This window comes from Ambystoma mexicanum, chromosome 1p (genome assembly GCF_040938575.1).
Source record: "Ambystoma mexicanum isolate Mex_15411 chromosome 1p, UKY_AmexF1_1, whole genome shotgun sequence".
Lineage (NCBI taxonomy): Eukaryota > Metazoa > Chordata > Amphibia > Caudata > Ambystomatidae > Ambystoma > Ambystoma mexicanum.
The window spans coordinates 1,147,594,959-1,147,616,167 of NC_090921.1; the positions used below are offsets into that span (position 1 = coordinate 1,147,594,959).

Sequence of the window (21,209 nt, forward strand, 5' to 3'; positions counted from 1 at the left end):
AGGGTTCCAGATTGTGGGAGCAGGGACAGAGAAGGAGGATCCCCCTATTCTTGTCGATTGTATCTTGTAGATGGTGATTACCACAGAAGTCAATATACATCAAGTGCATTTAGTCTATACCCCACTTTGCATGCCCAAATGAGCCTGATTGGTAAAAAAGAGCAAATCACACAGTGCAAGTCTCTGGAAGAAACGTTTGCTAAAGGGAAGGTTAAACATGAATATAAAATATTTTACAAGCTGAAAATCCGACTTTGCCAGAGTGGAAAATAGGCGAATCTCTACAGCAGCAAGTGACTTACTTTTTTGGAGAATGAAGGCCCTCCATCTGTTTGTGAACCAGGCCCAATTTGCCCAGTCGTGATTTGCCCGTGCATATCCTCCTGCACACAAAAAGATTTTGCCAGTTGGTCCCTTTGTGTGTAACTGCATGTTCAAAATCCCACTTATATCTGGAGTGTTAGCATTGTATGTACCGCCTGGCCTGCGCGCCACATATAAAGGATGTTACGTTAGCCTTCTTAACACTATCCTTGTGTAATAAATCGCCTGTGCAGCAGCTCGCGCACATAATTGGCAATTTAATCCCATGTGTATCTTCTTCCTGCATTGCAGATGCAACGAAGATCTCCCCAGAATCGAACTGTACAATTGTTGCCTCCGGTTTCACATGCCACTGCCTTGCAGAGGGACACCCTTCACCCAAAATAAGTTGGCGCATACCTCCGAGCTTTCAGATAAAGAGCACAAATCGCAACTTCACAATTTCGACTGTTTCGGATGAAAACCACCCCATGGTTCTGAGCATTCTCAAGGGGCAGAAAGAATCTGTGCAAAATGTCTCCTGCTCGGCAGCCAACAGGCATGGCTCTTCCTCCCTCTGGCTCCCCATCAATATTCAATGTAAGTTCTTGCACCATAGTGGGTTCAACACCGTTCCTTGATGGAGCAATAGTTAACAGTTTAGACACTTCTTCTGGCGGATGCATTGAGGCGAAAAAATGAATCAGTTGAATATTTATAAAGAGGAGTAAATACAAGTTGTAAATGATTAATGTCCCTTGTGTGGAATGTGTTACCTGCTGTTTTGCTACTTTCTGTAAGATGCTGTCACAATCTCCACTGGATGTCCTCGAACAGGAATCGAGCAGGGTCACCGTTCGCCTGAGGTTGCTATATATAGTTAATGGCTTCCTATGAGGGGTGAGGTTTGCCCAGCTGGTTATGGCCGTTAGCCAGAGGGGATAGGGCTGAATGAAGCAAGGGCATCCACAATTAGCATTTGGTCATTACAGGCTGCGCAAACGAGCCTGTCCATGGCAGCCATTAATGCTATTAGCCCCTCCCCCCCGACATCAAGGTTGGGGTGTAATTTGTGTTTTTAAGAAGAAATAAAAAGGGTGCCCTTGATGAAAGGGAAGTGCAACCCAGCAGAGGATGGTCACCATGCAAATGTGAGAAGGGCACTTGAGAAGAAGACTTTTCTCACTTCCAATGATAGGACCAGCAAAGAAAGATGTGGATTGGAAGAGTGGGGGCATGAGGTGGTCAGAGTTAAATGCAGGAAAACCAAATAGGTGATGGCTGAAACGTTTTGAATTAATCTTAACTTCTGGCATTGTTCTGGGCAACCCTCCAGACCATGCCTGCCAAGCCATTACAAAATGGGAAAGACCATATGCAAATCAGTCTTGGTCCCACCCCAAAAGGGGAAGGCAATGTTGGGGTTGAGAGGCAGCCAAGGAGGGACAGGTTTGTGATGCACGGCACATGTGGAAGAAGCATTTTTGTTTTATTGTTTTGGTTTATCATGAAGATTTGCTTTATCAGAAGCATTTAGATCTCTAGTATAGTGGACCTTTATCTCCGGAATCAGCCTGTGCTGATTGGCTGCCTCCCTGCCACTGAGTGGAAACTAAAAGTACACTCATGATGACTAACTCAGTGTTTGCTTCATGAGCAAATTTAGGTGGGGTTCTCAAGCGGAAATTACAGCAACCAAGATGATCCAGGCAGCAGGAGGTGGGGCTCAAAGATATAGAAGTACATTTGGCCCCTGAAGTCTAGCAGATCAAAGTGGTTCAGAGGATATGTACAGCGCGGGCATTTGGGGGTATGCTCGAGGCCAAGACTTATTGGTAGTAGAACATATTTTTTTTAAGTTGCTCTTCAGACCGAGTACCCCAAAAGTACCCTTGTATTTTGACGTTGAAATTAATCTTTTACCCATTAAAATAGCTGACGCCCCTGGTGTGAAGTAGTGCTGATTATGACTAAACCTAAAGGATGGTGTTTTAGAAAAATGAATAAAAGAGATATCCTGTCTGCTGATGTCCATATGAAGTTCCCTGGTTAGCCAGAGCTAAACGAAACCACAATCTAACCAGTCAACTAAATCTGTGGGAGAAGCGGGATCTATGTACTAGGGAGGAAGCAAAAGAGTTCAAAGACGGGTTTTATGCTGCCAAGAGACACCCCTTGTTCTAGCAGGCAGTTAGATTTGCTCTCAATGTATTTGGAAAAATAAAGGCAGCTGGGGCAATGAGAGCCGGCTGGGGCAATGAGAGTCGGCTGGGGCAATGAGAGACAGATGGGACAATGAGAGACGGCTGGGGCAATGAGAGACGGCTGGGGCAATGAGAGACGGCTGGAGCAATGAGAGACGGCTGGGGCAATGAGAGACGGCTGGGGCAATGAGAGACGGTTGGAGCAATGAAAGACGGCTGGGGCAATGAGAGATGGCTGGGGCAATGCGAGACAGCTGGGGCAATGAGAGATGGCTGGCTGCTGGTGTTGTGAGGAATGATTTGAAACGTCCGAAGTGGGAGTGTCTTGGACTAATCTATTTTGCACAAAACGAGAGGAATGGTTATTCAGGCCTGTGTGGGCACAGCACAGTCATGCATTTCCTCACATTTCATAAATGGTATGCCTATTTGAGACGCATGTATCTGCTCCCATTGTTGACGCCCAGCAAGGTATGCACCTGTAGAGATGCTAAACAAATATGACTTTCAACCAGTGTGGAGGATGTCGAGAGTTTTCCTGTTTCTTTCGGCAGCCTGGCGTGAGAGAAGTTGGCTTCAAAGATTGATTATGCTCAAGGGACCACATTTCTTTTAAGGAAATAAGGTCTACCATGTCTGTGGTCTTTCATATAGGATATTGCAGTCTTGGAGCCTATTCTTGTGGTCCCTTGTCTCTCAGAAACCGCCATAATTGGGTTGCTTGTGTGAAGAAAGCAACGTCTGTGGTACTTATTTTAAGTGGAGTTGTATGATTGTTGTACAGTTTGTTTATTTTTATTTTGTATTGCCTGTTTTTCAGAGCAATATTCATATTTTTCGTTAAGTTTTTAGCATAACAATAAGGATTGATTGTTAGTAACCAATTTGGAAGTAACCAATTTCAAGCCGAGTTAAGATTCACAAATTGGGAAAGAGGCACTCACACTCAAAAACCAATTACTTTATCACTCACACGTCCTCCTATTCTGTCTGCAATCCTTATTGGGAACCTTTTAGGAGTTGCACTGCAAAACGTGATCTCTGAGTCGCTTTGTCCCCTAGCCCTGTCCACTCTTCTTCCACATAAGCAAGCTCCGGTATAGGAAGTAAGCAACCAATGAGGAGTGGTAGATGTGCGTGCCATTGTTGTTACACACATTCTTAAAATGTCTGAATGTATGTTATGCCATTGAAATGCATACCTTGCCCCACTGCCATTTACATGGCCTGCAGGCCTTCTGTCTGATCTGAAAAAGAGGGGAGTGGGTGAGGTTAGAGGGAGAAAGGAGACAAGTCAAGATAGCTTTGCTGTGGTGTTGATGTGTTTAGACTCTGATCACAATGCATTAGGAGTCATAGGAACTCATTGAAAAGGTCTTACAACCTAACGTCCTCACTATGCTCCTAACACTAGCCCATTTCACTTTCACACATTACCACTGTCAGTCACTCGCTCTTTCTCCCCCACGCCCCCTCTCTCTTTTCCTCTCAAATAGATACAGTATACCTATGTGTCACAAGGATCAGAGATGTGGCAGTTGGGAGACTCCACTCATTACCAGAAGCTAGCTTCTAAGGGTTATGGGAATTTAGTAACTTTATAGTTTATAGAAGTAGAGTGGATTTCATAAGCACTGGCAGCACCACCCCCTAACACAGTATGACAACATACTACAACATGACATCGTTAAAAATAGAAAAGGTTTGGCGAGTTTGCCTGTAAACAGCTTGAAGACCGTATAGAATAGTATAGCAGGGTGCCTGCCTTGCCAGTCAAGTAAAATGGCTGCGTCCTGAGGATACCCTCCCTCCACTTCATTTGGTACCATCAAAACAGTAATCAGCTTGTTAACAAATAGGCATTAGCCAGGCCTGTAGTATGCTGGTGTGAACACACCAAGGGTCTTCTCATAAGGGAACCAGATTTGGTGGGAATTCCTTTGGCACTTGAAAATAATCTGGTTTAGGAAATGTCTCTTGTGCTGGATTTGTAGCCTGCCAGTAGATCACTGATGCTGGAGGGATTGCACGCCTGGACTGCATCTCTAAGGCAGAATGAATGTGAAGGCTATCATGCAGGCGAGTGGCTATATATAGGCTGGCCACCCAAGGCAGTATGCTTCTAATGTCAAAATGGCTAATCTGTACATCTACTGCAAGCCCCTGTGTTTTTGTTTTTTTTAAATCTTTCCTGGCTTGTTTACCAACTTTTTCCCTAAGGCTTCCTCATTTAAGGCATTATAAGGGAGGAAAGTGTACCCCTGTTTGGATCCAAACCTCTCAGAGCTAGGATGCATGAAATGTTCCCCGCGTGTGTGCATTGGCACTGCTCACTTTTGGTTTCGACAGCTCCTGGGAATTATAGTTTAATAAAGGCTGCTGTCTGCTGAGATTAAAATCCAGTACTGTGTCCAGAAGCCTAATGATGTTTCCAAAGACAGACTGAATGGGATGCAGATGTTGACATGTATCTATTTATAGACACTGCCTTCCTTAGAAAGCAAAGGTTACAGTTGCTAAAGCCATACAAGACCTATTTTTTTTAATGGGATTTGGACTGTACAACTAGAGAAAAAGCCCGGGAAGATGTCAGCTAAAGTAGAATTTGGCAGCCTATCACCTGATTTGATGGCCAATGGTATGAATGGATGCCCAATATTGGGTGCTGGGTTTTCACTCATTCCCCAGGAGCCCTACGTAATCGAAGGGTTTGCATTCATTACCTGGGAATGGGTGCCAAAGCACAGAACAAGAAGACATCCTCACGAAGAATAGTGTGGAAGTTCTGCCAGACTTTGATTCCTTCCAAGACCATGTTCTATGAAAACGCTTTGTCAGAATCTGAAGTGAGCCAGGAGTTATACATTTCCCCACCACGCATCCAGATTCAGCGCTGGGCGCAGATTACTTCTTCCCTCCCTTGCCCGTCAGTTCCTGCGGATCCGGTCGGTCATACCTTTCCCTACCTGGATCTTCCCTCTCTACCCATGGCCATTTTCTTCTTTTAATTCAGATTGTCTTTCTTTTTCTTTCCCATTTTGTTTTTCCCTTCTTTCCATCCATTGCTCCCCAACTCTTGATTTGCAAATTATCATCTAAGTTCCCCTGGTTGACGTTCCAGTTGTACCCTTTGAACCAGAGAACTTCCAGCCCTTTAAGACAAGGTAGCAATACTCTGAGATGAATGGGGATGCAGAGATTACTCAAAACATCAATAATCAAAACGACTCAGAAAGTAGGTAAAAAGATAACTGTTTTATTGTCAATTATCTAAAACAGGGAGTACAACAAACGTCATCGGACGTATCATAGCAAGATCACAGCGAACTTCACAAAAAAAGCACTCTTATACTAAAATCTTGTCATAGGTGACGTACGATTAACGTATTACTAGCGTCATCCTACGTGGCAACCTACAAAACCTACTAACTGTGATTGTGTCTAAGGGAATATCTTTGTATATGTTCCATACTAGTCTAATGGGCGTGAAAGAGGTGATAGGTTTCTTAACATCAAGTGGGGCAGCTAAAACCTTCCCTCAAAACAGGTCACTACGAACGTCACTAAATACACAACATCCCATTGGTTACTTAACTATAGGGCTCTTAATCATGCGGCCCTCTATAATTGGCTGATTTCTAACCTCTGTCAGCCCTCCTCCACCCACGCTAGCAGCACGCAGGCCAGACTGCTATGTGCTTGGCGAGCTGGTCAAGACCATAGCTTCTCACCAATTAGAACATCATCCATCATCACCTCAGTGGTCTGCTGTCAATTAGGCCTTTTGAACTTGTCCTTGAAAATGTTCTATGTTCCTGCAGAATACAGGGGAGTAGAGATAAAGTAATTTCTCGTGCGTAGGTATGACCATCCTGCTCGTCCAACTTCCTCCCTCATGTGACTGAAGACCCCAAAATCTAGCTAATGCGTATTAAGAAGAGTATTTTCCAATAAGCCTCTGACGTCTTCTTTGTTCTTATTCACTCCTTCAGAACCGGTGGTTCATTCCTTCACATATTGCAACTAATTCCTGTTCTTTCCAGCCGAAACGACCTTGGCTTCTTGGCTCATTCAACCTCGCCTTTCTGAAATTCAACTGTAATTCATTTGTTTTCTAACTGTGACACATTTGGAAAATAACTTTTTTCCATCTTTTGGTCCAGCTCTGCTATAACACGTGGTTGAAGACTCCATTCCTTACTCATACTTTATAGACATATATATATATATATATATTGGCGCTTGCCACAAACTATTTTACTATAAAGCTAGTCTCATGAAAACTTTGTCTGCGTGCGTTACTTTGCATCTTTACACATGCAAATTGACTTTAATAATGTCATCGTTTCTTCAGCATAAGCCTGTTCATCTTGAGCCCAAGATGTTGCTTATCTTTGATACTTTCTTGATGCCTTATAGAATATCCGCATTCTCTTGTCTCTGCAGCTCTCCTATGTATGTCAGCTCGTCTCTCGCATGACGTCACCAATCTGCTCTCTTATGCATTTGTCCTTTTACTTCTGGGTTTTCATTCAAATAGTTATCATACCGTCTTGGATGCAGGTATGGTTTTCTCAATGGGAACCTTGTCTCCAGGATTCTCTTGGGTACGGGCACTTCCCCTGGTATTGCTCAAGTTTCACACTCTGGTACCCAACATATTAGCAATATGGGTGAGGTGGTTGAGGTGGGGGTACTTAGCTTCTTCTCTACACTCCCCCCTCTGGGTGATTCATCGACTGCTCTTCCCTCATCCTTTACATCCAGGCATCCTTGTTTGAAGACATGCTTTGTTGGGACCCATATTTTATGACCCCCCCTAAGGCATCCAGCTGTCGTCACATGCTCATCCTTATTCCAGGTCATAAGCACACACTATCCATTTGGACTGCAGTAGATCCATCTTCCCACATACTTCCTATGGTCCTTTGGATACAGGAATTTCGTTCCCTCGGGCGCCTAGATACTGGCCTTTACAAAGTCTCTGATTTCCTCATCAGTCAAGTCTTTGAATTTCCATCCTTATTCAACGTCAATCACAATCTTCATCCCTATGGCTTTCTTTGCTGTCTTCCTGCATTGAGAAATTATTATCTTGATTGCACAGAATCCTATCAACACTAACAAGATTAGTGCTCCAAGGAATTTGAATATATCTGCCATCCATTGCTGAATACAAGAGAAGAGCGATCCAAACCAACTGTCATCAGCAATGTCTTTTACTTCTTCTATCATCTGGCCGTCCAGTTTTGTCAGCATTCCTATGGCCTCTGTCAAGGTGTCATTCTCATCATCATGAGAAGCTATGAATGTGCATCATGATTCTCCAATTTTTGCGCAAACACCTCCATCCATAGCCGTAATCATATCCAGGCCATATCTGTTCTGAAGAGTCAATAGTCTTAAGCTCTCAATTCCTCCTTGATAGCATTGAATCATTTTATGGTCATGTTGATCTTCTGCAGCAATTCCCATCTGGTAATTGGCAGCCATTTGTTATTTGCTCCAACATGGATTCTCTGCATAAAGATCATCATAAATATTGACGAAGTCAGGCTGAATAGTCTGTGCTCATAAGGAATAGAGTCAAAGGCTTCTGTTGACTTGGCTGAGAATTAGTTCTCTCTCTTTATTCGATTTATCAGCTCCACAGATCTCTTCTTCCTCAAGTGAGCGTCTGCTTTTGGAAAACTGTCAAAGTTCAAATCACTTTTCAGAATCACTAATGCTGGAACATGAACATTCACCAAGGTGCATACGCCTCTTCAGTCTTCGGGTAGCTTTGGCTATGGACGCCCAATAGTGATCCAAGATCACTGTTGTCCCGATGTTCAATCCTGTTGCTTCAAAGATTTGTCCGCATTTCTGATTCTCTCCAATCATTCTGGTGCCATTATTTCTGAAACACAGCTCGGCACTCTTGAAGGGCACTATCTGCAAAGGACCTCCTCTGTCTTTGACCCAGGTCAGTAGTTTAGCAAGTTTCCGCCACACTGACATGCATGCCAATTGTGCATTCCACACAGTCGATTCAGGGTGATTAGCTATCATCCAGGCTCTGCAGATAACTACTCCTTTTTCCCATCCATCCAGTGATAACACTGATCCCCAGACCTGCATTTGGCCTTTGTTTTTCCATATCAGAATGTCTTTGGCAGTCTTTCCTGAACTCTCAAGTCTTCGGTTTACCTCCCATCTGACCCCTGCTCCTTTCACTCCAGGCTCTTGATACCTGATTACATTATTCTTGGTATGTGCCCTATTTCTTGTCTTCATATCCTGGACATAATCATCTTCATCTGGATCTGTCAGTTGCCCATTTGAGATAGGCATCTCGACCCATGAACTGGCCTCTTGTACGACAGAACGCAAGATGTGATAGACAATGTGCAGTCAGAACGTCTACCATCTATGTCTATAAAGATTTTAGATATTCCCATACTATAAGGCAGGAGTGCACATACAAAGCATTCCTTCTTCAAGGTTCTCCTTCCCACTTCCTTCATACTCTGATAGCATATGTTATTCCCCAAATGTGCTGTACTGTCTAGGTAATCATTTAACTCATCATCATCCCCCCTAATACTTGTTTTAGGTCTAATTTTTCTCTCATGAGCCTTGGTGATCAAATCATGAAGGAACTCAGTGTATGTCCTTCTTACTGGACCAAATCTTATATCATTTGTCAGTAAGCTATGTTCTATCTGTGTAGGAGAGAGTCCTAGAAGCTGTGTTTACTTTGATGCCATTTCCTAGCAGCAGCAATTGAAGGCCATAGAGATTCTACTAAAGCCTCTGTACGCAACCTTTCCTCAAAAGAAAGCCCTGTCTTTCTAATCCCAGGCTTAACTACCTGCAAATGTTCCTTTACAGTAGGGATAATCACATAAGGTCTCGGTTGTCTAGTAGTTGCCACACTTGTACCTTCCTTGGGCACAAGATGAAGAGAACCTTTTGCTTTATTGAGATCAAAATAATATGCAGTGTGTACTGTAAGCGAAAGAAGCACCACTACAAACAAAATGCATGAATAAATCAAATACAAGTAGGTCCACTTCTTGCAGCAATGGCCTCTTGCCCATCGTGGTCGTCTCTCGATGTCAGTCACTAGGTTGGTACTACTGCTGCCGCCCATTCTTACTCTTTTCATGGGAGGAAAAAATTACATTTATTAGGGTAACATCATAAAGTACTCGGGAAGCTCTTCGATCTTTTCTACAAGCTCCTTGATCAGCTGGCTAATTACTGGACGATTCACTGGATTTCTGATATACACAAAAGCATCATCTTTTCTACATATACGTAATGTGGATATTTCTCCAGCAGGTAGGTAGTAGAAGACAAAAGAAAGTATGTGCTCTGTGTCCACACTCAGAAGCTTCATTCGGGTCTGGGTGTCCTCTCAGAATAACGATTCACCTGTACAACAATGTCTCTTGGAAATTGATTCAGCGATGCATTATTGTTTGGGTCTCTCAAAAAGGTCCGGACATCAGTCGATCGTCCATCGAGATGTGGGCATTCCTCTATAAGATAATAGAAGACCATACCAACCAGTCTCTGCACATTGTCTTCAGGTAGGGGCATCTGAACAGTTTTTCTAACGATACTCAGGAAGCTGGAGCACTTGCTCTATAATATCCACAGCAAAAACAAAGAGGTGATGTCTGGAAGGTTTAGAATGAATCTTAACCACTGGCAATGCTCTGGACAACCCTCCAGACCACCGTTCTTCACCTGCCAAGCCATTACAGAAGGGGAAAGACCATATGCAAATCAGGCTTGGCCCCACCCCAAAAGGGGCAGTCCAGCCCAAACTGCTACACCACATCCCTTCTGCACGAGACCACAAGCATCCCCAAACATGTTTCACCCTTGTTGGGGCTCATCAGTGATGAGTAGCTTGGGTCGCTAGGCCCAGCAGGCACGGGACCCACGTCTGGGCATACCCGCCCCACTCGGGGTGACAAAGCAAAAACAAAGAGGTGATGGCTGGAAGGTTTAGAATGAATCTTAAAAAATCTGAAAAGGGCAGGAAAACTCTAGCCTCTGGACCAGAGTATTATAATTGCATAGAACAACAGAAAAAGATTGTCCAGAGAAACAAATCAATTTGAAAAAATGTGTATTAAAATGTATCAAAAGTGATACCAACAATTTACACAATAGTGAGTCAATCACAGATAATTAAACACTGATTACTTAAATACAGCAAAACAGCAGCAACCATATTCTTAAAACCGGCTAAAACATTGTCACACATACTTGCCATTCATACTGCACTCATTCAAACCCAACTCAACATACCGTGACATACATCCAAAAGCTTAAAAGACAAAGGAATCATGCTAAAAACCTGTGGGGAGAAGGAATTCATGACTAGTCCCCATCAAACAGACATCATTTTTATATTCATAATCAATAGAATTAATTAATAAATAATCTATTGTCAGGGTGGATCGGAAGGAAAAGTGCAAAAGATCACATCCCTGTAGGGTTTATCTCTCGACCGGTTTCGGCGTGTAGTGGAACTAAACACAACATCTTCCTCAGGAGGTGGATGTTACCATTCTGTAAAACACAAAAACATGGCTATAGACTACTGCATAGAACATATGAGTCATAGCTGACTGTCTGCAGAATACAATTCAAAAGAAGGGGCAACTACTATAGAGCAGCCCAATTTTCTTTGTGAAACAACTAAGGGATCATGCCGTATAACAATTAAGCAAAATAGGAATCCCAATCTAACAGCTATATATGACAGAGAGAAAGGGTTAGTGACTCCCAAAAGAAGACCATGCAGAATGGTGGGGAACCTTCAGGACCATGGTTAATCTGTGACCAGTATGTAAGCGTACAACGCAGGTTATATATGAACATATGATTGTTAGTCAGGACCGGGATTTTTTTCTAGGCAATAATAGTAGTATTTACCAATTCTACAAGGTTTTATTTACTTTGTGACACTACTATTCCCAGCATCTAATTGGCACTTAGTTGGCATCTTTGTAATTTAAAGTTCGAATTGTCAGTTTATTTCATTTTTTTATTTCTTTATAACTCACTCAGCTGCACTACCACTCCCTGAATCCCTCTGGGCTTCAACCGGCAGCTTTCAATTTTCTTAGGTGGCCTTCAGGCATCGGCATTTAATTCTAGGCAACATTCTCTTTCCAGCTGAGGAAGTAATCACTGCTTGAGTTAATTACATTTTGGGCGGCAGTATATGAGCAAGGATAAGCCCCTGGGTTCTGGATTCTTGATTCTTATCAACACAGTAATGCGTAGTTAGCTTAAATAGAGCCCGCCTTGCAGTTACTAAAAATTCAGCAGCACAGGTGGCATCTTGGTGAGTACACGGTCCAGCTTCGATCTACCTCGAAAAGGGACAAACTACTACAATCATGTATCTGTATCCATTACAGACTTGCAGCATGTCCACATAGTTGATATGTAAATGCTGAAAGGGGCCATTAGGCCTTGGAATAACTTCTCTAACTGTGCGCAGTGTGCCCAGCGGTAAACCTTTGACATACGATGCAGTTTACTATATACAATGTACCAAATTTGGAACAAACTATTCCTCCGCAATAGTTGTGGCGAGGCTCTCTCTAATGATGTGCACAGCGTAGCGCAGCTGTTCCAACACTACCCTTAGTAATGCTCAGGCATCACCGGTTTACCTGTGCTGTTCTGTCACCATAGTTCTTCGGAAGGGGATAAGGAACACCCCCTCCGCGTCCACAGGTCTTTCTCATCCTGTGGCACTTCCCCTTGGACCTCCATGAGCTGAGTTTTTGACAAATTACTATAACACTCAGACACACCACCATTTTTACATTCACATCAGATTTTTCAAAAGTTATTACATCATCTGTGCATGCAATACGTTTAGCTTCCTCATCTGCTTTTTGATTTCCACGTGAAATAAAATCAGCTCCCTTAGTGTGCGCGGCACATTTGACCACAGCGATAGCCACTGGGAGTTGCATCGTTTTAATGGGTCTATCCAATAAAGCTGTGGGTTGCACCGGAGTGCTGTCCGCTTGGAGGTAGCCCCTCCTTTTCCAACGTGCTAGCCCTGCATGCACTGTCGACGTCACATAGCGGAGTCACTGTACACCGTTACTTTTTGGTCGGCATGTTTCTCGAGCGCGACAATCAGCACCACTAATTCTGCAGCATGTGCCGAAAAGTGAGACGGCAGTCGTACACTTACTAATACTTCAAATTCTCCATTGGACGTGTGCCTTACCACAGAAGCACCTGTATATCTTTGCCCATCATTCTGGTCGATTCATGAAGAACCGTCAATAAAGAGAATCACCCCAGTAGCCAATGCATTCTCTTTTATCCTCGGAAGCTCATCATAGAATTCTTCATAATTTGTGCAGTCATGGGCATGTTCACCTTCTGCCATTGGTTCTGCTACAAACATGGCAGGATTCACGATCTTACATCTAACTACTTTAATCGCTGGATTCGATAGGACCACCTTGTAGGCTGAAGCCCTTTGAGATGTCAATGTACCTTTAGGTTTCTCCAAAATAGCAAACAATGCATTCTCAACAAATAACATCAAAGACATCCCATTACCATGCTGGCAGCTTTTTCAATGGCAAAAGCAGCGGCTGCCAAAGATTGTCCACACAGAAAATGACCACTCATTACTGGATGTAGAATTCCACTGTAATAAGCCAGGGGCTTGTACTCCAATGTGGTCCTCTGACTAAGCACAGCTGTCATCACTGTACCATTTGTATGCAAGAATAAAAATAATTCCTTCACATAGTTGGGGGTCTCTAAAACTGGGGCTTAGCAGATTGCCTTTTTCAACTCATCAAACCCTTCTTCCATTTCCTCAGTCCAGATAATTCTGTCCCCATTCACTTGTGCTTTCTTTAAAGCTTGCAACAAGGGCCTTATGCATGTACTGTAATTAAAGACCCAAGCTCTGACATAATTACACAATCCCAAAAACATCTGCATGTGCTTTATCTTGTGTGGCTTTGCTGTTTTCGAAATAGCCTTAGCCCTTTCTGGAGTAATCTTCTTTCCGTCATGTGAGATTAACTGCCCTATATACAGCCCTTCTTCCTGACAGTACTGTCATTTCTCCTTGTCTACTTTATATCCTTTTTCTGCAAGGATAATCATTAGTTGAATTAAATCATGTCTGCACCCTTCCTCTGTGTGGCTACAAACCAATATGTCATCTATGTACTGAAATACAACACTTTCTATGTCAATATTGCTCAAGTCCATCTGCAAGACTGTATTGAAAATTGATGGAGACTTGCAGTACCCCTGAGGCAAGTGAGTACTTTTCAGTTTAGACTGTCTAAACATAAATGACATTAAATTCTGTGACTCTTTATGTAGGGGGATTGAGAAAAACACATTTTTCAAGTCAATCAGTGAAATACCATGCCTCAGTAGGGATATTACATAAAATCGTCACAGGATTAGGAACTAGAGGGTACTCAGCCTCTACAATCTGGTTAATCGGTCTTAAATCTTGAATTAGTTGCCATGACTCTCCTTTTGATTTCTTAATCGGATAAACTACGGTATTACACAGTGACTCTGATGTTACTAAGATACCTTGTTCCATCATGGCTGATATTGGGGGTCATACAAAGTAGGAGATAGCCATGTCGCTATTAGTGGCATGGCTACCCCCTTACCGGGTACCGAGTACCGGGTCCGGGTTCCTTGAATGAGGAATTACCAGGCCATTCCGACCTTGGAGGGCACGGTAATTCCTCATTCAAGGAACCCATCACCATTCCCATTCGAGCCCCCATTGGGCTCAATGGGAATGGGGAGGGTGCTAACAACGGGCCCATTAAATACGTGCCCGTTGGTAGCACCCTGGTCTGCTCACGGGACCCGCTAAGGGCGCATGGTAAAACCAGGCATCCTTAGCGGGTCCCGCGAGCAGACTGGTAATGGGGCGATAAGGGGTTGACGGCTCTGACACCTTTACCGGCGCATTAACCCCTTACAGCCTAACTCGTAATGATCCCCATTGTCTTAAAATACCTTTGTCTGCCTCTTGTGCTCCAGGTAAAATTGCTCCTGGTTTCAATTTAATCTTTACTTCTCCAACCCCCTTCAGTAGGCCCACGTCATACGGCCTGTGGTCCATAATTAACTTGGCACTTTTGCCATGTCTTCATCAAAATACTTGCGACGTTTCCGTAGTACGATAATTTTCTGAGGGACCTTTCATATAATGGCTTTTACCCAATAAGTAATATCCAGTTCTAGCTCAAATAATACTTTGTCATTGGGCGGGTGATCAGAAAACATATCCTCATCAGTGACATCAGTTAATCTATAACCTCTCCTATGGCAATTACTGCGCACCATTGTCTGCCGTCATAATCAACTCCATCGAGCAGAGCTAGTTCTCCCCATACCATAGCCACTTCAATATCTAAAGGAAAGACTTGTCCTTCCTCTTTATCCATAGGTATCTTTGGCCTGAATAAAATTTCATCAGGAAGTCTCACAGTTTTCCCCACTAATCCTGACAACCAAGTTAACAAAATGCGCACTCCATAGAGAAAAACCTCAGGTTCTCGTGTTATGGCTCGCATGGCCATTCGTCCTGTAAATGCCTTAATAATTTCACATACCTTTAAATAATGCATTCCTGGTGTCGAACATATTAGGCTCTCATCATTGAATGAAATTGTCTTATTCAACGTAGTCATTAAATCTCTACCTAACACATTTACAGGTGTCTGCTTTGAATATATAATGGTGCAGACATGTCACACTCTCCTATAGAGATCGGCAAGTTTTCAGTAAATGGAACTCTACTTATAGCTCCTGTGAAACCTTGAGTATTCATGGCATTTCCAGACATAGAAAATGTCCCCTCTCGTATACTCAAGCGTGTTGCCCCCATGTCTACCAAAAACGAAAAACATGTGCCCCCTATATTGACGTCAACCCTGGGTTTCTCTTGAAGATTAGGCGTCAATGATAGTACTGAACACATGAAGTCTCCCAGTGAGCTGTCCTATTGTGGATATACCCTCATCCCTGTACCTGTGAAGGGGATCCCTTCATTGACAGTGACACCCCTATCCTAGTAGTCATTAACTGTCTTGTATATGTGCTATGCTATATCTGCATGGGTGACTGCTATGACTGCGCTTGTGGTGGATTTACTGCTGTCTGCTGTGTTTGAAAGCCTTGTTGCGCTCTTGGCACTTGTGGTTGCTGCGCTGTCTGATCCTGAACAAACCCATCTCCATTCTGCTGTGAATATGCAGGCGGGTTTGAAGTCCCCCCTCTTGAGAACAGCCCATTTGGCACGTATCCCTGACTTGTACACATGAGAGCAAGGTGCCCTGACATACCACACATCTAACATATAGGAGGAAGTCTTCTAACTTGTCCCTTCTGCATGTTTTGATCATTATTCTGCAAATTTTGAAACCCACCTTGAATATTCTGGAAGTTTCCTTGATTATTCAGGAAGCCTCTGCCTCGAAAGCTTCCCCTTCCTCTTGGAGTAAATCTATTATTTCCTTGGTCGAACTGCCTTTGGTTAGTCATTTGTGGTATGTTTGCTATTTGTTGTGAACTTGGTTCATCCCCACTAGTCAACATTACCCCTTCAATGGCATACTTAGATAACCTTTTCTGTACTCATTTTGCTTCTTCACCCTTTCTAGCATCATACTTCATTTGCTTTTTCTGTTGCAGAAGCCTACAATAACGCGCAATGGTCAGCTGTATTTGCGACCATGGTTTTGCCTCCATGCCCACTAGCTTCTTGAGCTGTTTCTGTACTGCTTCTGGCAGCCTGTGGCATAATATATGATAAAACACAGCAATAGATTTCCCCAAGCTTCTTGTGTCTCCAAGGCCCATGCCTCTTGGAAATTCTGAATGTAAACAAGAGGATCATCCCCTTGATGTATCTTTTTTGTCATTATAGCTCCCATATCTGACGTGTCTGAATATACTACTCTAAGCGCTTTTGAGACTGCCGCCCTACAGTTATTGAACGGAGCTCCATCATGAGCAGTGTTAACTGTAGTAACACCAGAATATCCTACTCTCAACCAAACATCATCAGCTCTTTCTCCAAGAATGGCAATCAGAAGACCCTTAATGTCACCTATAGCTAACGTGTTTTCTCCAGTCATTTTCTCTAACTCAATATCCACTTTCCAGCACCAGAGGTTAAACTTGGGAGTTTGCACCTCAAATTATCCTTGTCCATTTGTGGCCATGGTATATACTGCGGCCTGAGACTGGGTTTTGGCTTTTTGAAACTGGTCTAGTTGGTGACACCTTTCAAGTTGTTATTATGCTATGGATGGATCCGTTATTTGAAGAGTGATTGCAAATTCTCTTAAAACTCTTGCGTCTTGGGTGAGTGAGGTGGTAAACCATCAACCACCATATCTAAATAGCAAAACCAAATAAGCACTCATATAGATCTGCGCCAGTTGAGTTATAGATCAAAAACGATTTACTGTGAAAATGATGCCAGTGTGCCCTTAGTGAAAACACGTGGTTACATTGGGGTCACATGCCATGTGGCTTACTTCATATAAGTACAATTCCCTAGGTAATAAAATGTTGTTTTCAAATATTTACTGTATCTTAGTCTCTGATAATTCCTTACCATTGTTGTCGTTTTATAGGTTCATTCTTGTCATTTTCAAGGGTTAGATCCGTGTAGAAAAGGAATATATTGTCAGGCCTGTGTATTTCACTCATAAGTGAAAAAAGGCAAGATTGTGCCACGCTGTCATGAGCAAGAGTAAAAGGCGCATGTTGGCCTTTGAAAAACTTCATAAGCGATACCTTTGGTAGTTAGCTCTCTATTCATAAACAGGACTGAGAAGCGACTGTCTAACTTTATAACACTTAATTTGCAAAATCATCAGTACTTAGCTCTATACTTATAATGGTTACAGTGTATGCAAAAGATCCATTCATCTATGCAGGATGCGTGTATAGTCGCCTCGCAAACAAACATATCATGCTGAAAATAGCTGCGGTCATCTCTTCAATTGATAATTTGTAGGTTAGGTTAAAGGATCTTGAGGCATGCTACTCATAACATGTGTGCTTGCTATTGCATTAGTTTCGATAACTCGTCACTCTATGCCTCATAGTGGAATGAGCTTTTGATCGTCTAAAGCTTACAAATGTAGACAGTCTCTTACCTCTGCTCAGTGTTACTATTCCCCGCGTTGGCTTGTAAGTAGGGTGTGGGTTCCCATGCCTACACGTATATGTTGTGATTCGTTGCCCCGATAACAGGTGGGCAGGTGTCCCTTTTCCGTTTTCACACTCATGTTTCTCCCCCATGTTTAGGTAAAGGGATAGTGTGAAATATGTGAGCCATCTTAAAAATGTTTTCATGTTATAATTAAAACTGGGTTAAAATGCGATTGGCGCAGTCTCGTTTTGCTTATGTAGCACACACTATATTCCTTTGTGTAGGTGATGTCCTACTCTGCAAATCTTTTAATTTGAATTGGGAATTTCTCCTAGTACACCATAAATTATGCTTTATTTACGTGTAGGTATGTAATATTAAATGATGGTGTCAAAAGTGGAAATATCTTATTGGAAACAATACTGGCTTGTGTGTACCATGATTAGTTCATACTATCCATAATCACAGTTAGTTTAAGTCTTTGACACATCAAACATTACTATTATTGAATTGGCAGTACTAACATATTACGAGCAGCTTCTACTTGGATTCACAATTTATGAGATAGTACATATTTGCAAACATATATTGTCTCCAATAGTTTCACATGTAACAATTAGAATCTATACAGAGTTTCTTATTCATTTTGAGAGTCCTGCTTCTTTTTCTCATACTGGATCAACACGTTAGGTCTGATAGCAGTATTAAGTGTATTGGTCATTGTCTCCTCAGCTATTTTCTCCTCTTGTTCTTGTGGTATGTTTGCAAAAGTCAAAATCATAAGAAGGCTATCATTTCACTGTCCATATTGAGACCTGTGACAGTTGTGTTTAGTTCACATATGAGTGTTGCCTCTGTTTGTCTGAGTGCTTTCTCTTTATCACACCTCTTCTCCCTAGAACAATTTTTTTAAGACCAATGAATCTAATTTCAGATTTGTTGTCAGTTTGGTGCGCTGATTGCCAGTGTTGGGCAATTGGAAACTTAGGATCTTGGCTCCCAATTTTAGCTAGATGTTCTCTTATGCGTATCCTAAGTTCACATATGGTGCTTCTAATATACAGTTGTTGGCACTTTCATATGATATCATAGATGACATATATGCTACTATAGTTGATTCCTTGCTTAATTGTTACTTCTTTACTATTCATATCACAAAATATGTTAGTTTTCTCATGAGCCAAAGTAATTTACAAAGACGAAGAATACAGTAACAAGATGATACTCGATGATGTCCTTTTGGTTTGGAATGGAACAGCCAACCAATTTAAATAATTTACAAACAGAATCAACCAAAATAACTATGGCATACCATTTACAGGCACATATGACAACAACACAAACCATTTCCTGGATCTGACAAGACATGTGGATAAAGACAAACTTGAAACATGGACCTTTAGAAAGGAAACTGAAGTGAACTCAACATTTCATGCAAGCCGGTGCTACCACAAACCGACTATACTCAATATTCCAATAGGTGAGTATATCAGAGCCAGACGGAATTGTCAGACACAAGAAAAATTTGAAAAGCAATGTACAATACTACGATCCAGATTTAACCAAAGGGGATACACAAATGACTGTTAGACGGGCTTACAAGAGAGCCAGTAAGCTCACACAAGAACAAACATTGGAAGAAGGCAACAAGAAAAAGACCACAGACAACCATGCAAACAAAATAGGTTTCATAACCAAATATACTAGTAACCATCATATTATCTCCAAGGCTCTAAGAAAACATTGGTATTTACTCAAATTGGATGAGCATATTAGGGATTATGTGGATGACAAACAAAACATTCTATTCAGAAGAGCAGAGACTCTCAGGAATAAACTAAGTCCATCATTATTACCCAACATTCCAAACCCAATAGACAGCACATGGCTACAATCTAAATACAATGGATTTAGGAAATGGGGCACATGCACTCATGAGAAAACCAACAAATTCTGTGATATGAATGGTAAAGAAGTAACAATTAAGCAAGGAATCAACTGTAGAAGCAAATATGTGTTCTATGGTATCATATGTGAGTGCCAACGACTGTATATTGGTAGCACCATACGTGAACTTAAGATATGCATCAAAGAACATCTAGGCAAAATTGGGAGCCAAGCAGAGGCAAAACTCATATGTGAACTAAACACAACTGTCACAGATCTAATTTCGGACAGTGAAATGATAGCCTTCTTATGATTTTAACTTTTGTAAACATAGCACAAAGCACCACGAAGCACCAGCAAAGCACTGTTTGCTGTCTCCTGTCTCCGCGCTGCAGCTTCGATTTGCTCGGAAAGCCCTGCAGTTCATCTGCTCCTTGTGTCTAAGGAGGACGTCTTTAGCTGGGACACTGCTCTGCCTGACTTTGCAGAGGCGTTCCTTGATTGTGAAGCCCCTCCCCCTTCACAGAGTCCCGCCCGCTACTTTTCCTTAAGTAGCTTCTCCCAGGCGAACCCGCGCCGCGCACCGCGAAGCACCAGCAAAGCACTGTTTGCTGTCTCCGCGCTGCAGCTTCGATTTGCTCGGAAAGCCCTGCAGTTCATCTGCTCCTCGTGTCTAAGGAGGACGTCTTTAGCTGGGACACCACTCTGCCTGACTTTGCAGAGGTGATTGAACTTCTTGTGTGTTACTTGTGTTACTTACACTATAGCCCATTGTGGTTGTGCATCTGTGGTTGTGCATTGTATGGTTGGCCTAAACTATTCTGCAACGCTTTCTGTTTAACCCTCCCTTTTCTATTCTTATTTTTTTTTTAAAGGTGTTCCTTGATTGTGAAGCCTCGCCCCCCTTCACAGAGTCCTGCCCGCTACTTTTCCTTAAGTAGTTTCTCCCAGGTGCACCCGCGCCGCGCACCGCGAAGCACCAGCAAAGCACTGTTTGCTGTTCGCTGCTTCGGTGTTTCCGGTGTTTAGTCATTCTTTTGACTCCTACTTTTTGTTTATAATTATTTATTTATTTTTCTTTATTGTATCTGCCTGAATAGTCAACTCGGCTTGAACCGACTTTAGATTGGTGAGTTTTGTATGAACTTTTCTCACCCTGTTTAGTTCTATTTTGTATTTACGCTGATTTTATTAATTTTCATTGAAATTAAGATTCTTGAGTTTATCCCGTTTGTACACCCCTGTATACTTCTTTAAACTATTGCCGCACGCGTAACAATGGCAGGCGGCTTGCGGAGCAAAACCAATTAACTTGGTACTCTCTCAATCACATCTTTGAGTATTGATTCGCAGGTTTGCCAGGGCTGCACCTCCTACATTGAACCTTATACCCCAGAAATAAAGACTCCAAGTACTCTGGGGGAGCAGTCGGTTGTGCCCAGACTTCCACCGCGTGTGGTCATGGTACATGCCACCGAAAACTCTCCTTTGGTATTCTCTCCTACCCATGAGAATTTGTATAATTCTGTAGGTCAAACCCAGGAGGAAGATTACAGAAGTGGGTCTGAATCCCCTACACCCAACTTATCTCTGAATGATCAACATGAGTCTAC

At 42.5% G+C, this 21,209-nt stretch overlaps 1 protein-coding gene across 2 annotated transcripts in view; it reads left to right on the forward strand.

Moving 5' to 3' along the window:
• The window catches only part of LOC138450152 (myelin-associated glycoprotein-like), a 912,268-nt gene that overhangs the window by 546,098 nt on the left and 344,961 nt on the right, over window positions 1–21,209 (forward strand). The window contains exon 5 of one of the 2 annotated variants that reach the window (XM_069604820.1): window positions 616–903. The exons of the other annotated variant lie outside the window; for it this stretch is intronic. Coding sequence (XP_069460921.1) covers window positions 616–903 — 288 coding nt within the window. The remainder of the gene's footprint in view (window positions 1–615; window positions 904–21,209) is intronic. 2 annotated transcript variants of the gene reach the window in all.